Below are 26400 nucleotides of genomic sequence, written 5' to 3'. Positions count from 1 at the left end.
CATCACACGGAGCACCAAAGGGCGCTAACTTCTTTTTTGCCGCTCAAGTAGATTTTCTGCTCGAGCAGCAGCTCTCTCATTCGGAGCGGGGCCTACAGCAACCGCTCTCGTTCAGAAATCTCGCTCGCCAATTTAGCGATTTCTCTCACTCGCACTCACCAACTTAACGTTGGTGAAAAAAACTCTGCTCTGCGTCACTTTGCAGTTTTTCTGAACTGCGCACTCTGTGCGGGGTGGGGAAAACTCTGCGAACTCCACTGGCGAAGCGGAATTCTTCGCCCACCCCTAGTTCTAATTTCAGCTTCACCACGTCACAAAAATCATGTAATCCTATGCAATTCAATTTGAGGCCAATTCAGAAAGGTCTCTGTGTTATTACCAATGTTTTTTTCATCAGTTACAACTTCCCCGCTCATTGAGGAGGGATCCTGGGGAAAATCTTCGTTAATAAGTGTTTTATCTATTTTTTCATCTTCTTGCTTTTTTCGTAAAAATCGGAGAGATTAGAAATGGGCTAAATGCCAACATTACGTGCCAGACACGTATACTTAATGGACACAAGAGGCAAAGGGAGGACATTTAAATCTCCAGAGAAAGCAGCACGCTTACACAGCACTTCTTAGGGGATGGGGCAGAGTTAATAGCGTCCTGTCATTCCATATTGTGATCAATTAGGAGCGAGGGCTCAGTTACTGTAAACGCTCGTTTCACATTTCCAGCTGTCTCGAATGAGCCACCCACCCTTTAGCTCCGATTTCTCCTTTAAACATCGGCCTGGTCCAACTCTAGTACAAACTGTGGAAAAGACACTTTCCCTGAAGGAAGCGGCGCAGCCTGTAGGTTTTTCAGGGTCCGGATCCGAGCCGAGGAGGCGGGAGACAGTCTCCGAGGGCTTCCATGACGCCGTGCAGTCTGAGCGGCGCGCTAGGTGGGCTACTCGCTCTGCTACTCCTGGGGCCCGTGGACTATGGGCGCGGACACCCTCAGTGCCTAGACTACAAGCCCCCTTTCCAGCCCCCAAAACCCCTATCGTTTTGTTCGATGTACTCCGCTTTCGGCTGCTGTGACTCGCGCCAGGACGCCGAGCTCTCGCGCAGATTCGACTACATCACGGACTTCTTGGACCAGTCCGGGGTGCAGCGCTGCGGCAGGTACATTCGTGACATCCTGTGCCAGGTGAGCTGCGCGCGCGCACGCACGCCCTGGATGTTGTTTGGCACTCTCTCAGGCCAGGGAACAGTTCTGTGTGTTGGGATACGTGCTGTCGGACTTTTTTTAGAAGCAGAAATTGAGTTTTTGCAATTTCTCCGTGCACAGTAAAGATCGCTGAGCGTTTTCTAAGTAAATATGACACTTCTGTTTTCCTATTAGAACGGAATTAATTCTCGACATAGAAGCTAGGCTTGGAATGTCAGAGATCCCGCAAACTTTCCACAACCAAAAATGCGAAATCATAGGTTTATTTTAACAGTGAAGGGGCTATGGTATATTTTATTCACGGTACTTTGCGCATTTACTCCGGAAAATTAGGGATTACGATGCTTCTTCTAAGAGTTGCCCTACAGTCTTTAGGCTAAAAAATGCCGCCTCTTTCCAGTGCCAGCCTGCATACTATGTAACTGCATGTCTGATGAACTGAGGTGTAATCTTAGGATACAAGCCACAGGAACTCATCGCTTTGGGTACATTTTAATCTGAATTATTTTTTTCCTTCTTAGAGTTGTAGCAGATGATTTCCGTTGTTTGTGTTGTCCGCATGTCATTATAGTGTCTGTCTTTTGCCTCTTCCCTGTTTTTATTCTCTCTAAGTCAAGAGCGCAAATAGACCCTATCTCTTGGGGGATGAGGTGGCGGAGAGCCTAATAGGCCAGCCAATGGCGGGAGGGCCAACACTTCAAATACAGAGTGATTTAGTCTAAGTAAATGCCTCTTTTTGCATGTTCACCCCCACTTTGTTTTACTGACGGTGGTAGTTGTTTGACTCTGAGAGAGCACTGAGGCCTGCTAACCAGACTTCAGTGCCAATATTCTGACCCAACACAGAATTGCATGTCAAATTGGATACACCCAATTGGCACGTACTGACTAAATTGTTAGTCTCCAGTATATGGCACCCAGGGCATGTAAAGAAGACTGTCCACTCAGGCCCGCAGCACTGTTTGCGCCACCCTATGTGTGACAAAGTAAACAATGGCTCACAGCTTCCCATTGCAGACTGGAAGGACAGTGTTTTCTCTGTCAGCTCGACTTTGCCTTTCACACCAATGGCAAAGTGTTCCTATCCCTTAACAATATATTTGTCTCTCCTAAGGAAGGCCTATGAAGCCCTATGGAAGGGAGCTGTATTTTGTTAAGTAGGACGTATATTTTTAATAATATGACTTAACAGCAACACTTCTAAATTGTTTTGCTGTGGATAAAGTTAGTAGCCCTATTGGCTAACATGGGGTTACAGATTGGCACTCCAACCCAGCTAACTCCTGAATGGGAGTACCTAACTTGGTCAGGTAAGATATCAAATTAATCATGGCTTTAAACCGTTACTGATGCCCAGGTCGAATTTAATACCACAATTAAAGTTAAGCAACTTTTAGAAAGTTGCTACTCTGTACTTCAGCTAGCCCAGCTGCCTTACAAAGGCTCTGGCCACAGACAGCTTTCTGACCGTCTGGTGAGATGTCTGGATGACTCCCCTGCACAGGAACAAAGGCAGTTGCTGCAGAGTGAAGTGTCATGTCCTCTCCCAGGATGGCCACTGAGGGTGTTAGCCCAAAAAGCGAGCTTCAAAAGTGAAGCTGCCTTTTCGAGGGAAGTAGTGCCAACACCCCTGAGCAGGATGCCTTTTGTTCCTGTAGACAAATTGGAGACCGGGACAAGGAGGGAAACTCACCTCCAAACCGGTTCTACCATGAGCATGTAGTGCTCGGATAGCCACAATCTAGGATGAGCTACAAAACTCCTGATGACCAAGGAAGGGTTGTACCATCTTGAAAGGTGCAAGAATATGGCACTCTGGAATAGCCAGATGCCACACATCACAGGAACTCTGTCAGTAGGTAGGAGGAGACCCAGTAGCCCATTGGCTAATGACCGCATAGTCCCCTCAGGGCACATTCCTGGAATAAATATGGCACCCTTGGTACTCTGACCATCAGATCATACTGGAGTCAGAAAACAGACCGAAGAAGGACAGACCATCTGCCCTTGGACCCACATAAAGAAAGGCTGCACCTTCAAAAGGACTGCATCTGCTGCACTTTGTGCTAGCAAAGTTTGGACTGTGCCTACAGCTCCTGACTCAGGGAAAAGTTGATTCCCAGCCCTCCGCCCTCCCTTACAGCATTAACTCCAAGGATCAGTCAGCTGATCTCCAGGAACTGGCTCCAGGGACAAAAGAGCTGAAGTAGCCCAAATAGACATGTTGGTAGGCACAGCAGTATTTTTTAGCACTACCAGTTGCCGGGCACCCAAGCTGACAAATCTGAGATATCCAAAAGTTGCACCTCAATCTGCCTGACGATGTAGTGCTATCCAAGTCCTGACTTCTTGTACCCAAAGGTCACTAGTCCCCAGCTAAGGATTTTGCCCCAACAGCAGTGTAGACTTACCAGTAGCCCAGTATTGGGTGGCCTGCTACTGCAATTTAGAGGGATTCAAGGGACCCCAATCTCTGTCGCCCAGATTGCCACACTTCACACGTGGACCATGGAGTACCCTCAAAGATACCCCCGTCGACCACACCACAACTGGAGCATCCTTTGAGCATCCTTTTTCTGCATTCCTTACTATCAGGGCCACTCCATTAATGTCTATGGCAGTTGTCCTGTAAAATTTGGATCTTGCTTTAAAAATACTGTCGGGGACAGGTAACTATCCAAAGTGTTCACACTGGCCACTTAGCACTCTAGCCTGCCGTAATTAATTTTCCCAACCCAGGCTGGAGTAGCCAAACTAACTGTTTCAAACCTTTTAAAAGCCTCCATTTTGTTGACTAATTCTTTGCGGTTGCATTTAAAAATGATAATATCTTCATAAATCTGTATCTCTGGAACCCTCCTGTGGATTTTGTTTATCAAGGTTCCTGAAATTCATAGAAATATAATCTATTTCTATAAATTGGTGTCTTCTTTCTTTCCTGTGTTGTGACTTTCTTATTTCGTTGTTTGGTGCTGTTAAATGTTGTACACATAGTTCCTTTACCAAGCCTTACTGCTCACAGCCACAGCTACCCAGGGTTGAGCTTCAGGATAAGTAAACAAGCCTGACTGGACCCAAGTCGATATTTGTGAGTGTACTGCACAATAAGGCCCTGCAGCCATATCATATATTACACCCAAATCTTCACATTTGGTAACTAAAAAGCATCTTTTATAGAATACAATGCAAAGTGCTTATAATACAATAAAAAAGGATACGTTTTTACAAAGACATTTAAAGACAATTACTTTTTTTTGGTCAATTTTCCGTAACTTCCTCTGAAATGACAGTAAGCTCATGAAATATTTTTAATTCCATCTTCAGAAAAGAAGGTCTTGCATGTCTGTTGATCGAAGGTATGTTTTCAGTCTCCTCAATGGGAGATTGCAATGTAAGCTTGTTTGAGGCTGTACACATGTTCAGGTCTCAGAATATTGACCCTAGTTAGCTAATGCACCTGATTTCAGGATGTGTTAGTGGCAAGTGACATGTTTGATTCCTAATACATCTTTCATTCCTCCTGCAATTGAATAAGTGAGAGCCAATCTGTTGGAAATTTGACTGCCTGTTAATTACTCTGCAATATACCTGTGCTATCCTAAATACAAATTCAACTGTTGTTGTTAGCACCCTATATTGATCAGTTTGTATATGAAATGACTGAAGGACGTCCATGAAACCACCACACCTAAATAACTGTCAAGAAACATAGTTGGTTTGAAAGAGCTTTGCAACAAATGCTGTTCTAGCATGCAAAGAATGCAAGTATTCCTTCAATCTACAGAATCCATACGATGTGTGCTTGAGGGACAAAGTCCTACAAAGAAACCACTCACCCAGAAACAGAAATCATGCTTGTTCATGGCCTAGCATAATAACAAAAACATGTTTTCAGTTCTGTTCTGAAGCCTCCAGCACATAAGTAGTATTTTTACAACTGCAGAGCCTTCACATATAAAGAGATAGGACAGTCCTATCTTTTTATCTGCAGAGACTCCACGGTCGTAAAGATTCGGCATGTAAAAAATACCTTTGTGTATAGCAAATAATTGCAAACTTACACAAAAGTGTAAGTTTACCTTTGTGATTTAGTCCCTATATGTTTGGCTTCATAGCTGAGCTAGCCCTCAGGTTACAGTGCTCCACCTCCAAAGGACAAGAGCCACAACCTGTTATTTCTGTTTGATTTCGTCTAAAATTGCCACTTGCCCTGCGTTTAGTGCCAGAAGGCACACACTAAATACACTGAAAATCTAAATATGCAAGATAATATTTGAGTTGTTACTTAAAAAGGACAACACGTCCACCAAAGCACGTTGGCACTGAAATGACTAACAACATCAGAAAAGTTTTGAAGTTAATGAATACCACTGATAAATTTTAAGAGGCTTCCTGAACATAGAAAGGTCCTCTATTTTGTGCTGGCCGAAAAGGATTTGCGAATAGAGAAAGCAATAAAAGATTAGGAACTTAGGGCCAGATGTAGGTAGCCTTTTGCGCCTCGCAAACGGCGAAAAACGCCGTTTGCGAGGCGCAAAAGGCCTCACGCGATGCAGAAACACATTTTGCAAGTCGGTACCGACTCGCAAAATGTGTTTCCGACTCGCAAATAGGAAGGGGTGTTCCCTTCCTATTTGCGATTCGCACCACGATGTAGAGTTGATTTGTGACCGCGAAAGCGGTCGCAAATCAACTTGCAGTTACCATCCACTTGAAGTGGATGGTGACTCATTCGCAAACAGGAAGGGGTCCCCATGGGACCCCTTCCCCTTTGTGAATGCTCACAAAATTATTTTTTCAGAGCAGGCAGTGGTCCTATGGACCACTGCCTACTCTGGAAAAAAAACGAAACAAAAAGGTTTCGGTATTTTTTCTATTTGCAGCTCGTTTTCCTTTAAGGAAAACGGGCTGCAAAGAGAAAAAAAAAACTGCTTTATTTGAAAGCAGTCACGGACATGGTGGTCTGCTGTCTCCAGCAGGCCACCATCCCTGTGAGTGCCTAGACTCGCTATGGGGTCGCAAACTGCGACCCACCTCATAAATATTTATGAGGTGGGTCTTTGCGACCCCATAGCGAGTCGCAGAAGGAGTCTGAGACACCTTTCTGCATCGCGAATTGCGAGTTGCAATTTGCGAGTCGCTATGACTCGCAAATTGCAAGTCGCAATTTGTGACTTACCTACATCTGGCCCTTAATGACAATATATGCTGACGGCGTTGAAGCTTGTAAATAGCTGACTCAGGGAGGCCAATGTAGCAAGGATTTGCATAGTGTTGGTGTTGTTAACAATACAAGCTATTAAGTGTCAAAGAGTAAAAGGGGTTTTCTTCAAGATTCTCAATTGGAAATAACAGGACAACACAACTGAGGAAGGAGGGTGAAGCAGATGAGGTGCAAATGCCATAAATGTAATCTTGTTTGACTTCATTAAGTGCAGCCACATGGGCTATGTCTGTGCCTAAACCAGGTTTTAAACTCATCTGGCTATCATCTAGTAACCGGTGCTCTTTAAGATGTTTAGAATGCCAGTGAGTCAGAACGTCTCACCAGTTGGAGTGACTGCTGATAATAGAAAGATGAGCCTATTCAATTATAAACAAGCGCATAGCCGAACTTACTCTTGGGGGGAGGAGAGATATGTAAGAATAGACGCAATTGTACAAGCTAATATCTGCTGTTTTTTAAGTGGTCTCTGAATATATAGTTTGAAACACATAGAACACAGAGCTCAGAAAGTACACATATATAAAGGAAGCTAGCCTTGGAACATAAAAACTCAGGGATTCAGGCATGTGCAAGGCCAAAAAGTGCAGACAATCAACCCAAAACAACCTCTGTGGGAGGAAAAACCCAATGAACTTCACAGTACAACAGAGCCTAAATACAGTTTGGTTAAGGCAACAATTACCTGGAATAAGGAACTTGGACAGGCTTTGGAGAAGTTGTGTCATTAATTGGAATCATTGCTAAAACTTGATGACAGAATATATATTTCTTTCATTCAGTTCCGTTTAAATAGCGTTTGTTGTTATAAATTGGTTCAGAGCATTAAGAAACTAAAGCAGCAATGTACCTGCCCTATCTGTGCTTTGGGCCTCTCAAGGACTAGAACAGTGCTGTACAAATGACACAACACTACATTGTCACTGCTCTGTGGTTACACTCTGAAGAAATTGTGCATTCTCTGTTTTTTGTTTAAGTTAAAGTGTGGTATTAATGTAGTGGGATGTGATAACTAGAGGAATGATTTATATGTTGGCGGTAACCGTCCCACTGTCGCTTTTTTGTCGGATGTCCCGCCCACCAGCTTGGTGGTTCACTCGCCCTATTTAGATGTTGGCGAGGACTGTTGATGAAAGACCGCCACAGTTCTGCTGACTCCGCCAGGCTTGGGATCCCTCGTTGATGGAATAATGGGAAACAGTGCCTGGCAGTGGGACTGCAGCCACTGTTCCCACCGAGCAAATTCCGATCTGCCTTCCTGCCAGGTTAACTGTGGCAGGAAAACCTCCAACATAAGGCTGGGGGGTTGGGGGAGAAAGAGGGTGAAAACACTCCTTCTCCCCTGTTTTCTTTTACCTTTTCCACAGAAATATTACTGGAGAAGCCCTGCCAGTGCTGCTGACACTTGAGCACGAAGGACATTGACCCCGTTGTCGCCGAACACGAAGGTGACCAGTACATATAACATGTACACAAAGAGGTGACGCTTTACAGTCGAACACGACCCGACCATCAACATACATGTAAGTGTGGTCTTTTTTTGGGGGGGGGGTTGGAATATTTGTTGACATAGGTTGTCACATACACCTATATCAACACATAAATCCAATGGGACACTCCCCCTCTGTTGCTAAACTGCCGCTATCACACTGCCGGTACAGTGGGAACATCTAAATCAGATTGGCGGTACACCGCTAGCCTGACAGCGGCGGAGTCCAGTCAGCCACCAATGGGGAACCGTCGCCATGGCAGTATGTTACCCAACCGCTAACATCTAAATATGGCGGGCAGTAGTTGGCCAATGTGACGGTCTTTTCGGGCCTGCCCACGCGGCTTGGCGGTCATACCTCCAACATCTAAATCAGGCCCCAGGTCCTTTATCTCTGTTGATCTACCTGGAGGCACCTTAACTAGCTCACTGTGGCCCTGATGAAGCACGGTACTGGTGTGGTTCAACCCTTCTACCAGAAATTGCCAGTACTGTGTGGTAACAACTCACCAGCACCATGCAGTTATGAGTTTAACCCCATAGGGAATTACTGTCAAGACCCATATTTTCTAGGTGGTATTCTGTGTTGTATTCCCTTTTCATTGGGGTTTGATACACCCATGTAGCACCTGCTCTGTGCAAGTTGTAACATTGTGCAGGGAGCTGTGGCAGGGCGAGGTGGGAAACAGGATTAGGAAGGTCAATGTGGGTGTATAGATTCTTGACTGGCAGTGGCATGGATGTTGATTCACCAAAATGCCACACATCATTTGACCTAAGTGACCTCAGAGGAAAATGCTTCATATGCCATTTGGCCCTGAATCTTCCTACGGAGTGAAGTCATTTGGCCTTAACCTGAATGACATCACAATAATTGACATTGCTAAAGTTCCATAATTACTGTGCAGTTAATATGATGACACAACAGCATTGCCTATTTTAGATACATATATTAGGGCACTTGCATGATCTTTGAAAGTCGTGGGACATAATACAATATTTAACCTAAACTGTAGCTTGTGAGCCAGGCCTGTTCCAGGGGTGGTTGGGGGATCATCTGCCCTGCAAAACCTTTGAAATAATGGGAGCAAATAGTGCATTTTAAATCAAAATTGCACATAAAGTAGCTAAAAAGCAATGGGATCTGAAAGGATGTTGTGCCAAGCCAAATACACCTGAAACACACCATGTTTTCAAAATGTGTTGTGGGTGCCCCTGCATGACAAAAATCACCTTCATTGTGCCACAGTCAACATTTTGTCATGTGCCCCCCATGCCGAAAATGACATACAGCTTACCAGCCCAAAAACATTCCTGCTAATTTGATCCATTTACCATTATTGGCCCTCATGTAAAAATGTATCTCTAGTGTTGAAGGCCCAACATTTGTCATGGTTGTCCTCCACCTATTTGTCACATGTGCCTACACAAAAAGTACCTCCAATGTGCTTGCACCAGCTTTTTGCAATGGGTGCCCTATATGCCAAAATGTGCTCTAGTATGGCAGCAGCATTTTCCACAGTTGCCCCATGCCAATAATTACCTCCAGTATGCCAGTGTCATCCTTTTGCCTTGGATGTCTCATATGCCTAGTATTACCTCTAGTATGCCAGTGCTAGTATTTTGTCACAGCTGCCTGTCATGTTACAAATTGCCTCCAGTATGGCAGCACCATTATTTTACCATTGGTGCTTCTATCAGCCCAGAATTTCCTTCAGCATGTCAAGGCCAAAGCCAGACTTGCAAGCATAACACAACATTCTCACTCACATTGATTTACTTACACTTTGTATTCACTTAATTCACACTCACTCCCAATCATTCTCACTCACCTGCACTCACTCACTCATTCATTCTCACTTACACTGATTTGCACTCACTTTGAATCTCATTCCCTCATTCTCCATCACTCTCACTTATTCACACTCACTGTGACGCTCAGTCACTGTCACTCATTCTTGCTTGTCTCTCACTCTCTCACACTCATTCTTGCTCACTAATTCCTCTGCGCCCGCTCTCAGTCAGTTGAAGACACACTCACTCGCACTAATTCTCGCTTTCTGACATTCAATCTCCTTTATTCCCACTCACTACCCGCCACTGACTGTGACTCACTCACTATCACTCTAACACACACACTTTTACACATACAGATGCACAGGGTTACACATAAACAATGCCCTCTCACACAAACACACTCACCCAAAAGCTCTTAATTTGTCTTTAAAATATTTTTTTACTTACCTCTGCTGCCAGCAAAGGTCCCATCCAAGCTCCTGTACTCCCCTTTTTTATTTTTTAACCACACAAATAATGAATGATAAATAAGTCACTGTCGGTGTCATAGAAACAGGCGAGTTAAGCCTGATGCCCATGAGGCTGAGCTGCCCCTGTGGACTTAGCACTGTGTTTTCCTTCTTTGAGACAGGAGTCTCAAAAGCAGTACCAGTGAAGGCAAGTACAGCTGCAATCCCTGCCAACCCCTAAATGACCTCTATGTGCTGAGGCATGTAATCCTTCCCCACGGCCTAGTGTGAGGTTTGGCTGCAGGTTATGGAAATGGTTCTGGCTACAATTCAGCCTTTTCTCACAGTGATTTTAACTGCTATATTTTCCATCTGGTAAAATCAGGGTTGTTGTTCCAGCACCCAGTAAATTTGGGTGCAGGACCTATGGCGTTGTTATAATTGTGTGGAATGGAATTCTATTTTTGGAATTTTGCTTCACACAGTTCTCAGCTGGAGCCCATGTATTTTATGTTGTGCCACACATATTTTAATATGACTGTAATGCTTCGAACAACCTCTAGAGAACACTACAAAATGGCATTAAATAATGCAGTTTAACCATATATTTAGCCCCTAGAGAGCAGAGTGCATTACACATTTTCAGGGATAGTAGGTCTATAGCAAAGATATTACAAACAAGGCCCTTAAAACACAAGCCATTCCCAGCTGTAAAACAAAAGTTCCAGTCATGAGAGTGCTTTCAAAGACACTGAATGGTGGGGGATGTGTTATTATTTTGGGGTCCCCACTAACCTAGTCTGGGGACCCAGAGATGATGTAGACAGAAAGAGCACGTCGTGCTGAATGTTTTGTAGATGGTCCCATTGTCCCAGGACCGTCACATGCTGAGCTATGGGCAAAAGTGTTTTGTAAAAATAATGTCCTGCAAAGCATTATGGAGTGAGTTTCCCGAGTGCAGTATATATTGTGGTATTGACTCTCCAACTGTGCAGGGAGAGCTGCTTTGAGGATTTATGTTTTACGCAAAGCATTTAACAGTTTCAAGTGTTTTAAGGGAAGAGCCACAAGAAATGACTCTAATTAGGTAACTGTGAACAATGTGATCAGCGCTCCAATACCACTGATCGAGTTCACGCTGTTGTGCCTGTTCACACTGTGACTGCCATACAGCATGAAGGGGAGAGACAAAAGAAAAAAAGAGTTCACCCACGCTGAAGTATATTGGCAAACATGGAATAATCCATGTAACAGGGGCAGTCTGCAAAGCGTTACAAAAACAGCCTCAAGGCGGGACAAACATAAAGCATCACAATGAGATCAAGTGACTTGAAAGGCAAGCCCCAGAACGAATGAAAGTGATGGGCGTGAGACGGTCGTGGTTAAAAGCCCACAATTCTTACAACAGGTAAAGCGCATGGGCTCGACCTAAAAGGGTTTGCTGTAGGTACAGTCTGATGGTGAATTACAAAAAATAAAAGGCAGATTTTGCATAAGTGATGCAAACCAATTGCAAAATATTCTGGTGGGATTTACTTTCAAATGCAAATCATGATTTGCGTTGAAAAGTTGCCTAAAATAATGCAAAATACTGCTATTTACTAATTTGCAAAACTTTGTGTCAATGGGTGTGTACCATGGGTGGTATGTGGGTGTTCCCTGCAACCACCCTTGACTTTTGACTCAAATCCCTACCTATCTATTAGCATTGGTAGACAGGTATTTGCATCAAAACCTTATGCCTCCTTGAAGCAGGCATAACAGTGAAGCAACTTTTAGAAGTCTCGACATTTTGCCAGGTTTGCTTGCTTGTGCCACTGTACAGCACACATACAAAGTGGGAATCCTATTAAATCATAGTTTTTGAACTGCAAAAAAATGCTGCAGCTCTGCCCTCACACAGTTCATACATAGTGCAGGATGCAGTCCGGGTCATGGATACTGGGGAGCAATGACGAGAGTGTGGAAGTAGAGGTCAGAGGTGTAGATGTTTGGGATGTTACACCCCCCACTAATAAATGTATTTTCTGCTAAGTAGTTGGGGCAGCTGCTTCATGTTGGGTCTAGTGATGCGTCTGTCAGATTTCACCCAGAATTTTAATATGCACGCAGACAAAACTCACAGTTTTGAAACTCTTAAAAATCTTGGTTAGTTTACAAAATATGTTTTTTTATTTCACTTAGGGCCAGATGTACGACCTTTTGTTTTGCGACTCACAATTTGCAATCTGTTTGTGAATCACCAATTGTGAGTCGCAAAACAAAATGTAGAACAGTGTTAACTACTCTCCTTGCCATTCCCAAACGGGTTGCAAGGGGCCCATTTGGGAATGGCTACACTCACAGGGACGGTAACCTGCTGGGGTAGGCAGACCACCATGTATGTGACTGCTTTTTCAATAAAGCAGTTTTTCTTTTCTCATGCAGCCTGTTTTCGTGCAGGAAAATGGGATGCATTTAGAAAATGAAAAGCTTTCTTTTCATTTTTTCAGCGTAAGCAGTGGTCCTGCTACCATTCAGAAAGGGGAAGGGGTCCCTTGAGGATCCTTTCTCGTTTGCGAATGGATTAGCAGCAATTTGAAATTGGTGTTAAATGTTATTGTTTTGCAACCCCATTCACGGTCACAAAGCAATCATACAACCCCCAGCGAGACACAATTAGGAAGGGACGCCCTCAGGACGCCCCTTCCTAATTGCGAGTCGCAATCCATATTTTGCAATTGTACAAGGCCATTTTGCAATGCAAACAGTGGTTTTCTCGTTTTGCGCCACGCAAAATCGCATCGTAGATCTGGCCCTTAGTACCCTACCAATCTGAATTCCTCTTCCTTCCCACTGTCCCTTAAGTCACTCTCATGCGTCTTGCTTGTCATACAATTTATGTTAACATTATATGCATGCGTGATTGTTGGAAAACCTGAAGCTCACCATTGCTCCCAAATTTTAGTGACTAAGTTACGCCCCTGGTAGAGGTGTCTGGAAGGGGCAACAGCAGAGGACTGAGAGGCATAGAAGCGAGTAGTGAGAGGGAGCCTGAAGGCGGGAGTGCCCTGCAGCAGAGAGGAAGGGCTTAATCAGTTGCACAAGAGAAGGGGAGACTGGGAGAGGGACTGAGAGCAAGGTACAACAGTTAGAAAATGATTTGCATACCCATGCTGTCAAGGTGACAGTGAAGCTTCCGGGGGAATGGTAAGAGGAAGAAGGCAGGCTCCCTAGAGGTCTTAGTGTCCTGCATATCTCCTGATGCAGCGGGGCTTGTCGGGCAGATGCTGCCTCTTACCTGGGCTCCATAAGAAATATCAGGAAGGTGTCAGTTGTGTGCTGGTGGCAGCTCTGGTTTGTCACCCCACCCCCAGTCTTGCTGGCATGTTTGGGCATCTGCTGGGTGTAGGTCAGGTACTGAGGTTTCAGCAGGTGTTTTGTGATGCTCAGTGAGTAGTGGGACCTTTTAGGCATAGGCAGCTCTGCAAGATGGTCTCACAAATGTCCTCGCTCAGCAGTTGGTGGTGAGGAGTGGAAGGAGCAGAGACTCTGGGCAGGTTGGTCACCCGGCCCTGTGATATTTGCTAGAAAGTCAAATGATAGCGGAGGTCTCCAGTACAGGTGACAGCAAAGCATGAAAGTGATGGTGGTAATGTTGGTGGCGGTTGTGATGATGATGCCTGTGGTGGTTTTACTGGTAGGTGCTAGTGGTAACTGTGGCCAAGGCCACTCTGTGTCGTGTGGTCCCCCCATGTAGTCACACAGGATCATATCCAAGTCATTAAACCACAGAGGTCTGATCAAAATAGGCAGATTAATAAAACAGTATAGCAGTCTGGGTAGCACTACCATTTCTTGCCATGTAATAAGGCCTGCAACAGAGATCGGTATTTTTCCAAAACTCAATATTACCCTTCAGTGAGTGCAATGCAGGACCCAGATTGCCATCTATCATATCAGCATCAGAATAGTACTTCCCTCACCCAAGTACCTTAACGATGAGCCCTCCAGTCTGTTTTCCAAACTGTGAAGACTTCGGCCGCCGCCAGCGAGCCCGGTTCCACTAGGAAGAGCTATGAGGTAGAATAAATACCAAGCAGCCCCGGTATTTGGCAGCATCGGCTAGAGCACCTAAATAAAAACTTGGGCCCCTGTCATTTTTTCCTTTACACAAATTAATTTCTGTGAAGGGAACACTGTGGACCTCGGACAGTCTGAGATCCACCATCTGACTTTATTCGGTGGCCGCATCAAGCAGTCCCAGTTCATTTCAAGTGCCTGAGCAGAGTTGTAGATCTTTTTAAATAGTTTCCAATTAGTAGGGGTAAATCCATCGGATAATTGCTAACATCAAGGGCTGCCCTACAAAGTAAACATTCGTATTTAATCCGAAGTATCACTTTCACAGTCATCTCTCTCGCTCTAAATATTACGAAAGTAAACTACTTTCAAAAAATTAAAAATGAAAGACTATGGGGGTCATTCTGAGTTTGGCTGGCGGCGGGCGCCGCCAGCCAAACGGGAACCGCCAGAATACCGCTGCGCGGTCAAAAGACCGCCGCGGTTATTCTGAGTTTCCCGCTGGGCGGGCGGGCGACCGCCAGAAGGTCGCCCGCCAGCCCAGCGGGAAACCCCTTCCCACGAGGAAGCCGGCTCCGAATGGAGCCGGCGGAGAGGGAAGGGTGCGACGGGTGCAGTTGCACCCATCGCGATTTTCAGTGTCTGCTATGCAGACACTGAAAATCTTAGTGGGGCCCCCACGACACCCATTACCGCCAGCCAGGTTCTGGCGGTCAAAACCGCCAGAACCAGGCTGGCGGTAAGGGGGTCGGAATCCCCATGGCGGCGCTGCCTGCAGCGCCGCCATGGAGGATTCCCCAGGGCAGCGGGAAACCGGCGGGACACCGTCGGTTTTCCGTTTCTGACCGCGGCTGTACGGGCGCGGTCAGAATGCCCATGGGAGCACCGCCAGCCTGTTGGCGGTGCTCCCGCGGTCGTTGGCCCTGGCGGTAGTCTACCGCCAGGGTCAGAATGACCCCCTATATGCTGAATTTACACATCTTCATCCACAGTACTGAAACCACTGATTTCAGGACGTCTAAACATCTAATATTTTAGTCCCTTGCTGCCATTAACGGAGAGAAAATGTCTAGATTTTGGTGTATTTACTTCCCAAGTTTTTACATTTCCTTAACCGTTACAACACCTACGACTTAATGAGTCAAGGGTCACGAATTTCCTTTGCGTTCATGACTTAAATGGTTAATGAGAGTTAGAGAACAGTGTTATGCCTTGCACACCACAGGCGGAATTTGACAAATTGTCCTAGACTCTTGTGGTGTAAACCTAATTTTTAGGCAAACTTCGATCCTGCAGTCTCATCCTTGGTTTTATTTATTATATTTAGATCACAGCAATACTGGTACATTTATGATAGTGGAATACCACTACACTGACAAAAGTCAAAAGTACACGGCTCCTTGGGTTACGGTGCCAGACTTGTATGTATGTGTGTGGTATTTCTATATGGCAAAAGGCAGCAACGCACTGTACAGGGTCAAATATAAGCTTTAAGTATTCATACACTATTTATGCCTGGCACATATCCTTTGGTAAATAATAGGGCCTTATAATAATTACAGTGGTGCTATAAATGTGCTAAATGCAGTTATAATGCTAGTAACCAAACACATGCACATTGTGCCATTGTTCATGTGCCTATGGTGCTAGTCATTGCGCAGTAAATAATGGGTGAAGGCAGTAGGTAGGATTGGTTACATGCTATTTTTTGGGGTCCTTAGAAAGTTTTAAAATGTTCCTTTTCACTTTAACACTTTAAAATTGTTTACATTATTTTTTATCAGGTTACACCTACATTCAAATTCTTTAAGCTAATTTTAGTGTATATTACAGTTCAACTCTTTGTACAGATCTTGCATTTTTGGGTCATTTAGTTATGGAACCTCTAACCTATATTCCTCCTATAGGTCTGGCTTATAATAGTGTTCATTCTTCTCAGTTCAAAGTTTGAAAATACCATGTTTTGGGTCACTAATAAGCAGATCATTATGAGTGCCCCAGTACACAAAGTGTTAACTCTGCACTTCCAGGTGTCCCTTTAACTCTGGGGGTGCAGAATTAACAGAGAATACCGGGCATTGGTAATAACACCCTTAATACTGGCAATTTCTAGGCACTCCCAGCCTATGCGCATAGAGGACTGAACAGGAATGGCTCACGGTGTGGAAAAGGGGAAGGGGGGCATGCGGCGGGGGGGGGGGAAATTGGGGGGAAAGATAAAAAATAAATAAAAAAAAAGCTTACCTGATTCCCCGCCACCACTGGCACCGCGCCGCTCTTCAGCCTCCACTGCAGTCACAGGCTCCCAGCCTACCCTGCGGCCCATACAAATGCTGCTCTTATGTTGCTGGCATCAGGAAAGCAGTGTTCGGATTGGCAAGGGCGCCCTGGCTTGGCGCTCCGAGGCAGACTGGAAGCCTCTGCCTGCTTTCTCCAACCCGGCAACACATTGCCGGGTTGGAGAGAGCCCAGTGCACATGTGTGTTTGGCCTGGCCGAGACGGCCGGCCAAACACACATAAGCACTGAGGGGAGTGCTGTGCACTCTTCCTCTGTCCCTATCACGCCCCATGGCCCTGCCCCTTTAACAATAAAACGATAATAAACAGTTTATTATCATTTATGGATAAAGGTTTGCAGCTGATGGCGAAGGGGCGATATGGTGGAGGAGCTGCGCCTGGGATTGAAATGTCTTGTAGCCCATCAGACCACAGCCAACTCCCACCTCTTCCTTGATCACCCAGTGAGCTAGAGCCTTGAGGTGGCGCAAGATGACATGACAGCCCTCAATATTGAGCATAACAATGTTAATATGAGTCTTACAGGGTCGTATCATCTGTGGAAGCAAAGAGAGCTGTACCGTGGTGGGACTGCTGTTACGCTAGAGACACTCAAAACTAACGTCCTTTACTGATCTTTAATCAGCACATTTCCTACTTAGGAGAACTCAGGAGTTGTTCTTAAATTCTTCATTAGGCTGTAGCAGTGTTGGGCGCCTCCTTTTACTCCTAGTAGAGCGTATCCACCCCTGCCTTGGTCTACATAGTTCTTAAATTCTTAATTATTATGTAGCACTGTCGGGGTCTCCTTTCACTCCTAGTACAATTTATCCACCCCTACTTTGGTCTGCATACAGATTCATGGCAGATATGTCGCACAGTTAAACTGAGAGACCGACGAACTCAGTCGGTCTCTTGTGTGTTTGCCGGTACATTGATACAGACGTGTGCCCTGAGAGGACCTTATACACGCATACAGGAAAGATGAGATATGCGGGCCTATAGGTGCATAGAGATTACATCACATAGACCTACAGGTAGGACTGTTTAATATATGTAACCTACATCCTACAGGTGCACTGAGGTGCATTTTTGTAGTTGATAAACAAAGGACCTAGCGCCAAGGAACTTCACAACACATTATAGGCCTCATTATTGCAAATGGAGCACCTCAAATATTAGAAACTGAAGATGGGAGTACTGACCTGCGATGTTACATACTTATGGGAGGCTACAAATGACCTAATGCATGTTACCAAGTGTCTGAGATGAGTTAATTTTTTTTTAAACTGTATTTACATTTTTTGGAAGAAACCCATACAATCAATAATAGCAATCAGGTGATATATCACATTTAGAGCATATCAAACAGTACATTAACATTTCAGCAATGGGAGAGCAACAAAGGCCAAGTCAAAGTCTCAGATTCCCTTCAGTTAACCCAAGAGTAAAATATATCCATACACCATATCTCAGTAGTGTCATTATCAGGTAAGATCATATTGTTCAACATCACGTCATACACGTGTTACTAAAAACTTCATTTTATTACATCGCCACTCCCGGGATGTCAGACATTGTCCCATTGTCAGCTAAGGCCTATTTCTCTAGATAGGCACTAAGAGACCCTCAAACGTCTTGGGGTCTACATCATATAGGTTACATCATTGCATAGCAATTGCAGAGTCTTTGTAAAAGGCCACATCTCGTATCCAGTCTTTGGTGGAAAGGGAACAATGATTCAGACAAGTCATAGCAACCTTGCTTGCTTTGCCTTTGCCAAAAGCAACAATAGGGCACCACGACTTTGAACTGGCTTTGAGATATCCACTAAATAGTACAGCAGAGCCACCAGTGTGGATAGCTGTAGATCGTGTCCCATAATGCCCGCCAACAGTTTGCCCACTTCTTGCCAGTATGCACATACAGGGACGCAATGCCAGACCAGGTGAAAAACCCCTACCAAGCCATCAGAACAGCTCCGACAAACAGCACCTATGGACGTGTCAAATTACACATAATGTTTGCCACCCACTTAAGCCGAAAAAATTTGACTATCTCCAGGAGCTAGTGTTGACCATAATTTTGTACTTGCCAATTGTCAGGAATTGACCATATGAAAATAAATGTCCCAGGTGTGTGAGCTCTCATTTAGGAATCAATGAGTCAATCCCAGGTTCTAGCGTGGGTAGTGGTAAAGGGTTCCAAGCCAGTGATCGTGCTGGGGGGTATAATGATTTCAAACCAGATTTATTGGCAAGCATTCAACATGCCCACTGCGGAGTGCATTGCGTCGTATGCACCACAGAGGAAGGCTGTCCTGGCCGCATTCAGATATCAATGTGGAGGACGGTTATCAGGAGTGTACTAGAAGCCAGCAAACTGTGCCTGAGCAAGTGAATGATATCGCTGGAAGTCGAATACACCAAGACATTTGCAGCAAGCGGTCTACTCATGACATTCCATTTGGCCTGGGTTGTTTAAAAGACCATATTAACACTGCTTAGAGTGTCTAGAGATTGGTAAAGAGGAGGCACTCAGAGGCACTGGCATATTGATGAATAGATGTAAGAAGTTTGAGAAGACCACCATTTTTATGATTGCAACTCTTCCAGTCATCGATCGTTCAACCTGTAGTTGTAATCTTTTTATGAATGGGCCATAATTACTGCAGACAAAGTTGTCCCTGTCATGAACTACAGTGACCCCAAGTACTTTCCATACCATGGTTATATGACGGTGCCATAGTAGGAGGAACTCCACGTTCAGCTTCTCTAAGGCTGGCGTGAAAGGGAACAACTCTGCCTTTTCCCAATTAATTAATAGCCCAAGAACCCTCCAAATCCTACAACCTCCTCAATCAACAGGGGCAGGTTCACATTCAGGTTTTTAATATACAATACACACATTAGCATAGAGAGATAGCATTAGCTGGAAGGGAAAGAGTGCCAATGGGATTGCTTCGGTCGACAAACACAAGCAAGAGGCTCCAGTGCATGGGCAAAGAGAAGGGCGACAAGGGGCATCCCTGCCGTGAGCCAGTTAAGAAGGTCTGGGACAGAGAATTATTTACCTGCAACATTTCACATAAGTCTGAGTATAACAATCGTATCAGCCCTACAATGTGACTGCCTTTTCTCAAAGGCATCAACACTGCATGCAGAAAAGACCACTCGAGAGTCGAAAGGCTTCTCCACGTCTAACAGAGCATCATTGTGAATAATGTGCACGAACTGTGGGATGTGGTCCTGTCACAAACAAATTGAGCCTGCTCTTGGAGTACCAGTCTATCTTCCTATGGTGCCGGACTATTTGCAGCAACTTCAACTAGAATGTTATTGTATATATTGAGAAGGTAAAGGGGCCAATACAAATGACATTTGGACTGATCTTTTCCAGGTGCAGGGTGCACAGTAATAACCGCTTCTCTTAAAGTTGGAGGGCAGACCACATGAGTCAACGGACTTGCTGTATGCATTCCAGAGGTGTGACGTTAATATACCATTGTAGGCTCTATAAAATTCAGCACTGGGACAGTGAGGCCATCTGAACCCCAAACTTACCAGGCGGAAAACTGTCTATTGCATTTATTATTTCTTTAACATCAATGGGGGTAGCTACTGGTTCTCGCAGTTCCTCCCCTATCCGGGCGAGTGCAACTTTATCCCAGTAGGCCACAATCTCCTCCTGCTCCAGAGTGTTCTTGGCTGTACAATGATCGCTGTACTCTCTCAGACTCCTCCCTCTTGATGTGACCCTCGTCCCCTCTCTAGTCCGCAGAACTGTCACAGCCAGAGTAAATCCATACAAGCTGCTAGGGTTTTGTGTTAGGGTTTTGCTAGGTGTTTTTCCCTCTCTGTAGTAGCAGGCTGATGCGTACTAAACAAGATATTTTGCCTCTCTATCGGCCCATTCACAAAATGAAGGACTTATTGATCATACTGAGGGCCTCATTATGAGTCCGCCAGACATGCGGTGGAGCTCGGACTGCCGCCGACAGGGGCGGTCTGACCCCATCTTATGACCGTTGCGGAACTGCCACAGTCCGACCACCGGCACCACCATTTTGCCATCAGCCGACAGCCTGGCGGTGCCAGCGGTCTCAATCCGATAGGGCAGTGCTGCAAGCAGTGCTGCTCTCCAGATTACCACTCGCGTTTCCGCCCGCCTGTGCATGGCGGTCCCACTGCCATGCAAAGGCTGGCGGAAAAGGGGTGCCTGGGGCCCCCATGGACAGCCCCGTCATGCTTTTCACTGCCTGAATTACGGACAGTGAAAAGCGCAACAGGTGCTGTTGCACCCAACGCACCGCAACATTGCTGCTGGCTCTATTATGAGCTGGCATCAATGTAGTGATGTGTTTCCCACGGAGCTGGTGGGTGGAAACTCGAAATAGGTACCTCAGAGGGAGGGCCGCATATGCGGTCTTCCCGACGCAGGACTTTGGCGGGCGGCCTCGGCCACCCGCCAAAGTCATAATGAGGGCCTGAGTGTATTCATTTGGGGACCCTCCAGTGCTTCATTTGAGCTGCTGGTTTCTTGTGCTCATCACCCACACTTCTCAACACTGGCCCTAAGGTCAGTCCACCACATAGTGGTGCTGTCTGTCTAGTTTTGAGAGGTTCACAAAAACAGTGTTCAATAATGTAATATCCATTAAAATGAATAAAACATGGCACCCACACAATCCTTACAGTTTTGGGTGGCCTAGAGTAGTCTGAAGTGTCACACTTATAGGAGTGCAAGGATTAGTAGTTGTGGTGCTGTGATTGGCAGTGCTTGCAGGGGTAGTAGGTGGTGCAGGCTGCAGAGGGCGTCTGAGAAGGGCCCTTCCACTCACATGTTTACAAATTAGACAGTGGGACCCTCCCTATGTTCCTTTTCTAGGTTTGCTTGTTCTGCCTCCCTTTTCTGGAGCTGGTGTCGTATATTTTGTGGGACGCTGGATTTTTATCAAGCGGCATCAATCAATCATAGATTTGTAAAGTGCAACTAATCACCCACAGGGTCTCAAGGTGCTGCCACGTAGGATCATCAAGGTCTCCCAATCTGTAGCGTATTGAGCCCCAGAGCATAGATTTTTTTTTATTTTTAAATCGGTAATCAGAGCCATCATTTCTTCACAAAATACCCTGGCATGCTAGGCCATGAATGGAAACCTCCAACCCTCCAAATACGGCTGAGACACAAGAACTACAAAGTCCTGCACCACCAGGGAATAGTCGAAATGTGTGCGTGGCAGATGTTGTGTATCAGCAGCCCAGTGTGTGGCATCAGTGCCAAGGAACCAATAATCGAATGTTAAGGAACTATGACGGACCGATCAAAAAAAGGAAATGAGGTGACTTCACATGAATATGAAGGAAAGGTGAAGTTAACTGGTACATAAATAGAAAATGCATTCAGGTGATCGTGTATATGTCTAGAGGTAAGGAAAGGTGACCTTGAAAATGCGCCCTGGTGAAGTGAGACTTCCATGTGAAACAGCTGACATCTCGAGAACGAACGGGCAAACCAAGAGGATGTCATGTCTAAAACTATAGAGGCAATGTGCTAAAATCATACAGCATGTGAAACGGGCTTGCAAATAAACACATAAATACAATGACACTTGGGGCCAGATGTAGGTAGTTTTGAATTTCTGAGTCGCAAATTCATATGCAGAATGGTGTCTCAGACACCTTCTGCGAATCGCAAGGGGGTCGCAAAGCCCACCTCATTAATATTTGCGACCCCCTTGCGATTCCCTGCACCCACAAGGATGGTGGCCTGCTGGAGACAGCAGACCTCCATGTCTGTGACTGCTTTTTTAATAAAGCAGTTTTTTTTTGTATTGCAGCCCGTTTTCCTTAAAGGAAAACGAGTTGCAATACAAAAGAAAAAATGAAACCATTTGGACCACTGCCTGCTCTGAAAAAAATATTTTGGGCGACATTCACAAAGGGGAAGGGACCCCTTCCTTTTTGCGAATGAGTTAGCACCCACTTGACATGGGTGCTAACTGCGAATTGCTTTGCGACCGTGTTCGCGGTCACAAAGCAATTCTGCATCGTGGTGCGAATCGCAAATAGGAAGGGAACACCCCTTCCTATTTGCGAGTCGCATTCCCATTTTGCGAGTCGGTACCGACTCGCAAAATTGGAATGTGCATTGCGATGCCCGTTTTGCATGGCGCAAACTGCGAATTTCTGGCCCTTGGGGTGGTATCGTTTGAACGTATATTTTCATGTAAATTACTCAGTTGATTGAAAGTGGCGATATATTTTTAGATGAAACTGGTGACTTGGAGATACGATTCCATCTATCAACTCCAGGAACCTTAGTAAAAATAAAAGCAAACCAACCCTTTGCAACAGATATGAAGCAATTTGAACATTCTAAGTGGCATACCCCATCTCCCAACATGAAGAGTTATGGTAAAACGAAGAAAAACTTTTCACTGTGAAAATTGTGTCTGCATTTAAGAAACGTACACGCCATGCTAATGTAACTGTAAGTAAAAAAACACCCAACTTATATCACCACATAATCAAGCAATCATTGTCAAAGCCAATAGGTCTGTCTTTAATATGCTAATGCATACAAACATCGCCGTGCATACATGTGCAGAATATTTGCACAGTGTCCATATGCAACTTGTCTCTTACCGTACCTCCAGTATCTATGCCTTATTTTTTCCTACCAATGTCAGGTGCTGCCTGGCGCCAGTGCCTCAAATTTAGGGATTCAAAAAACAGCAGCAGCAGCTAATATGCCCCTCTCTATTCAAATTGGAAAAGTTATTTTGTGCCTTATTTAAGACTCTCTCTTCATAACCTCTTTCATGGAAATAATCTTTCAGCTGCATTTCCTCATGTTCAAAGATTTGATGGCCAGTTATAATGCTCTTCGATCATAATATTTGACCAATGTGTCATTATGGGTAGCCCAGTGAGGGGCTGGGATAATCACTGCACTTGTTACAGTTTGATACCCTGGGGACTTGAATTTAAGAGGTCCAATACTCATTACCTATCACAAGTGTGTTCCATCAAAATGGGCACCAGATGCAGATATTGTTGCTTTCTCAGCCTGAACTTAGCAAGGGCAGTTGTTTGTGGACACCTCAACCATGGAGGGAAAAAGCATTCCTCATTCACCACTGGTTTATGGTCTTGGATTCTGTCAGAGGAATCTTGGCATCCTGCCATGGAAAGTTTTACCCCTTCTTTATACTAAAGTTGCAGGCAGCAGTTGTGCATTTCAACAGCCAGCTCTGAGGCAAGTTCTGACTTTTGAAAGTTCTGCCCATTTTGCTTATTTCATTCATTCAAGGTTTGTGTTACAAGGTGCCAGCGGGTAGGAGGAGTCGAGCTGAGAGTCTCCTGTCAGGAGGAACCCAAAATAAAAGTGCCAAAGAAAAGGCAGTGAGCCCATTTAAATACTTGTCATCCTCTGTGGGCTGTATGGGTAGCCCTTTAAGGGAGTAATGGGCCAGGAAAGGACAGGGAAACTCCCCAAGCTACAAAGGGGGTTTCAGTCTCCTCTTCTTCACTTTCAAAAGTCTGTCAATCCCTGGAATGTCCTAGAGGAGACCTGAAATTCAAATCTGCTCTCTGGGTTCTCTTCCATCCTCCAACCTGGATACCAGTTGGATGTAACAAATACAAAATGGATTTTGTTTTGGCTATTGCCAAGTGTGTCACACATGCCCCAAACACATCCTCTGCAGATGCAGAAAAGTATACAGACGCAACATCCATGTACCACACCAGCTGACAGACCATTGTAACAATGTAGGACAGGCAAACAAATGTTTCTTCCAGGCAGTCAGATACAATGTTCTGCTTTTCCATTATATTCTTCTTGGTGGTACCTCTGTCAGTCCTTTACAGCCCAGCGAGCTGAAGGTTGTCACACTCAGTAAGGAGGGTGCTTATGGTGTGCCCTTACAGACCACAGAGACCCACTCTGGTATCAGTCTGTTATAAATTCCCCGGGCACGCACGCATGACCATTGTCAGAAATCTGTCACTTACTTCAATGACCTTAAGGAAGGGACACACGCTCTCTTGAGCCTTCAGGGGATCTTTCTCGATCCCAAAAACACTTATGCGACTGGAGCCATCCTTCGTAGCCTGCTCAGAACTAGACAGATCCTACCACACATCATAGAAACCTGCAGTCCACAGAAGGATAATTGAGAAAGTTTTCTTATTAAGGATGCATGAACAGAACAGCAAAAACTGCCTCTTGTACGAAAAAAAATGTAAAACTTGCATGTCCTGGACGACCCCCTTCTCATCGCCAACAATAGCATTACCTGCTTTTTGCCCGTTCTCAATGACCTTTGAAACTTATAAACAATACATTGTAGAAACATCTTGGAAACACACGAAGGATTCACAAACAGTGGGCCTCAAAGGTTCACCTCTTTCTACTTCACTCAACAAGATGTCCAGAAGGGAACTTCGAGAGCTTAATGGCGTTCAGTCACCTGCAAATTACCGCAGTGGCCCCTGCCTTCTTCTGTCGGTTTCAGCCTTTGTATTGCGCCTCAGGGGGTGCTCCTCTAAGATACAGGCATCACGAGTCTTTAATACACCAATAATACTTCAATTTAGGCGACGTTGCCCTTAGGCAGCGACATTAATGTACTCAAGCCCTGCCTTACCCTCATATATAACACTGGATATTAGGTGCTTTCCTTACACTGCACTCACCCAAAAATAAATTCGTTCTCATCACAAACAGCAAAAGATAAGCCACTATCCAAGAAGCATTAACAGAGCCAACAGGTTTGATTTGTGTAAGCGATGCAGTTCGGATGTTAGCAACCTTGACAATATCAAACCTTTTCTGCTAAAGCACAGACAAAAGTATCTGAAAGGGAAAAAGGTTGCTTTATTTTTTTTAGCATCCATTGTCAGATATTTTTCTGAGTACTTGATCATCAGTGCCGCCAGGTCACTTTCCATCTGATTTTAGACATGCCTGCCACCTCGGAACAGTAGAACAATAGTAGAGTATACAGGATAGAGTTCGATGCATCTGATAACAAATTGCTATGGATAATAAAATACTCTCTTTTCTATTGCATGCATTTTTTTTAAAACTCGGTGGGGGGGTGTGGGGGTGCTCACTTCCCATTGCACCAGACCGCTTGCTGATTTCTGAATTAAAGTAATCCATTGTGCATTCTAGTAGAGGCAGAAGGACACTTTTAACAGCCCCTAGAGTATTGGTGAGACTAAAATGCTCCTGTGAGCTGATCTAGTTGGCGGTTAACATTATCTCAAGCCAATGTCTGGCGCTTCTGGAGCAAAAGAAGCCATTGGCTGAAGGAAGCTGACCTAAAGGCTCCTTAAAGCAAGTATAGAAAATAGTATGTTTGCCATGAGTGGTGCAAGTCTCATACACGACTAACCAAACAAACATTGAAAAGCAGTAGGCCTCGATTGAATTTTAAGTTCTACTAAAATAGTTTAGAAAAGGTTGCTGCAGTAGAAGAAAACGAGACATGAATCCATCTGTGACATAAAGGATTTAATATGTTCTGATTGAGTGTACTGAAATGTAAAAGAGTGCTTCACGCATTGCAACGCACACACTCAGTAGAAGTGAATTAATACTCTAAACAGCCAATAGCATGAGGTAAGAGGTTAATACGTGTGTGGGACGGAGTCAAAGCTGTGTAGTAAGAAAGCCTGGATATCTAGAGCTTCCTGTATGGTGGCCACATGTAAGAGGAAGGCGGGGTGTATTGACAACCACTACCTGAAGTTATCTAAAGACATGGTTCACAGTGTGGATTTGAGTGTGGGAGTTTGAGTTACGTCCAGTGTTTAACTCGTAAAATAATAACTGCCGGGCCCACAGGTTTTTCTCAGAAGCCACCAGCATGCGCTATCGACGGTTGGGGTGC

At 44.9% G+C, this 26400-nt stretch overlaps 1 protein-coding gene across 1 annotated transcript in view; it reads left to right on the top strand.

The window, feature by feature from the left end:
• Positions 1-842: 842 nt before the first annotated feature.
• Positions 843-26400, top strand: part of LOC138259450 (HHIP-like protein 1) — a 214871-nt gene continuing 189313 nt past the window's right edge. The window contains exon 1 of the mRNA XM_069207201.1: positions 843-1176. Within this exon, the coding sequence (XP_069063302.1) occupies positions 898-1176 (279 nt within the window). The 5' untranslated portion in view covers positions 843-897. The remainder of the gene's footprint in view (positions 1177-26400) is intronic.

The sequence above is a fragment of the Pleurodeles waltl genome, chromosome 9, assembly GCF_031143425.1.
Source record: "Pleurodeles waltl isolate 20211129_DDA chromosome 9, aPleWal1.hap1.20221129, whole genome shotgun sequence".
Classification (NCBI taxonomy): domain Eukaryota; kingdom Metazoa; phylum Chordata; class Amphibia; order Caudata; family Salamandridae; genus Pleurodeles; species Pleurodeles waltl.
Note: the sequence above shows the minus strand (reverse complement) of the source record. Positions and strands in the feature narration are given on the sequence as shown.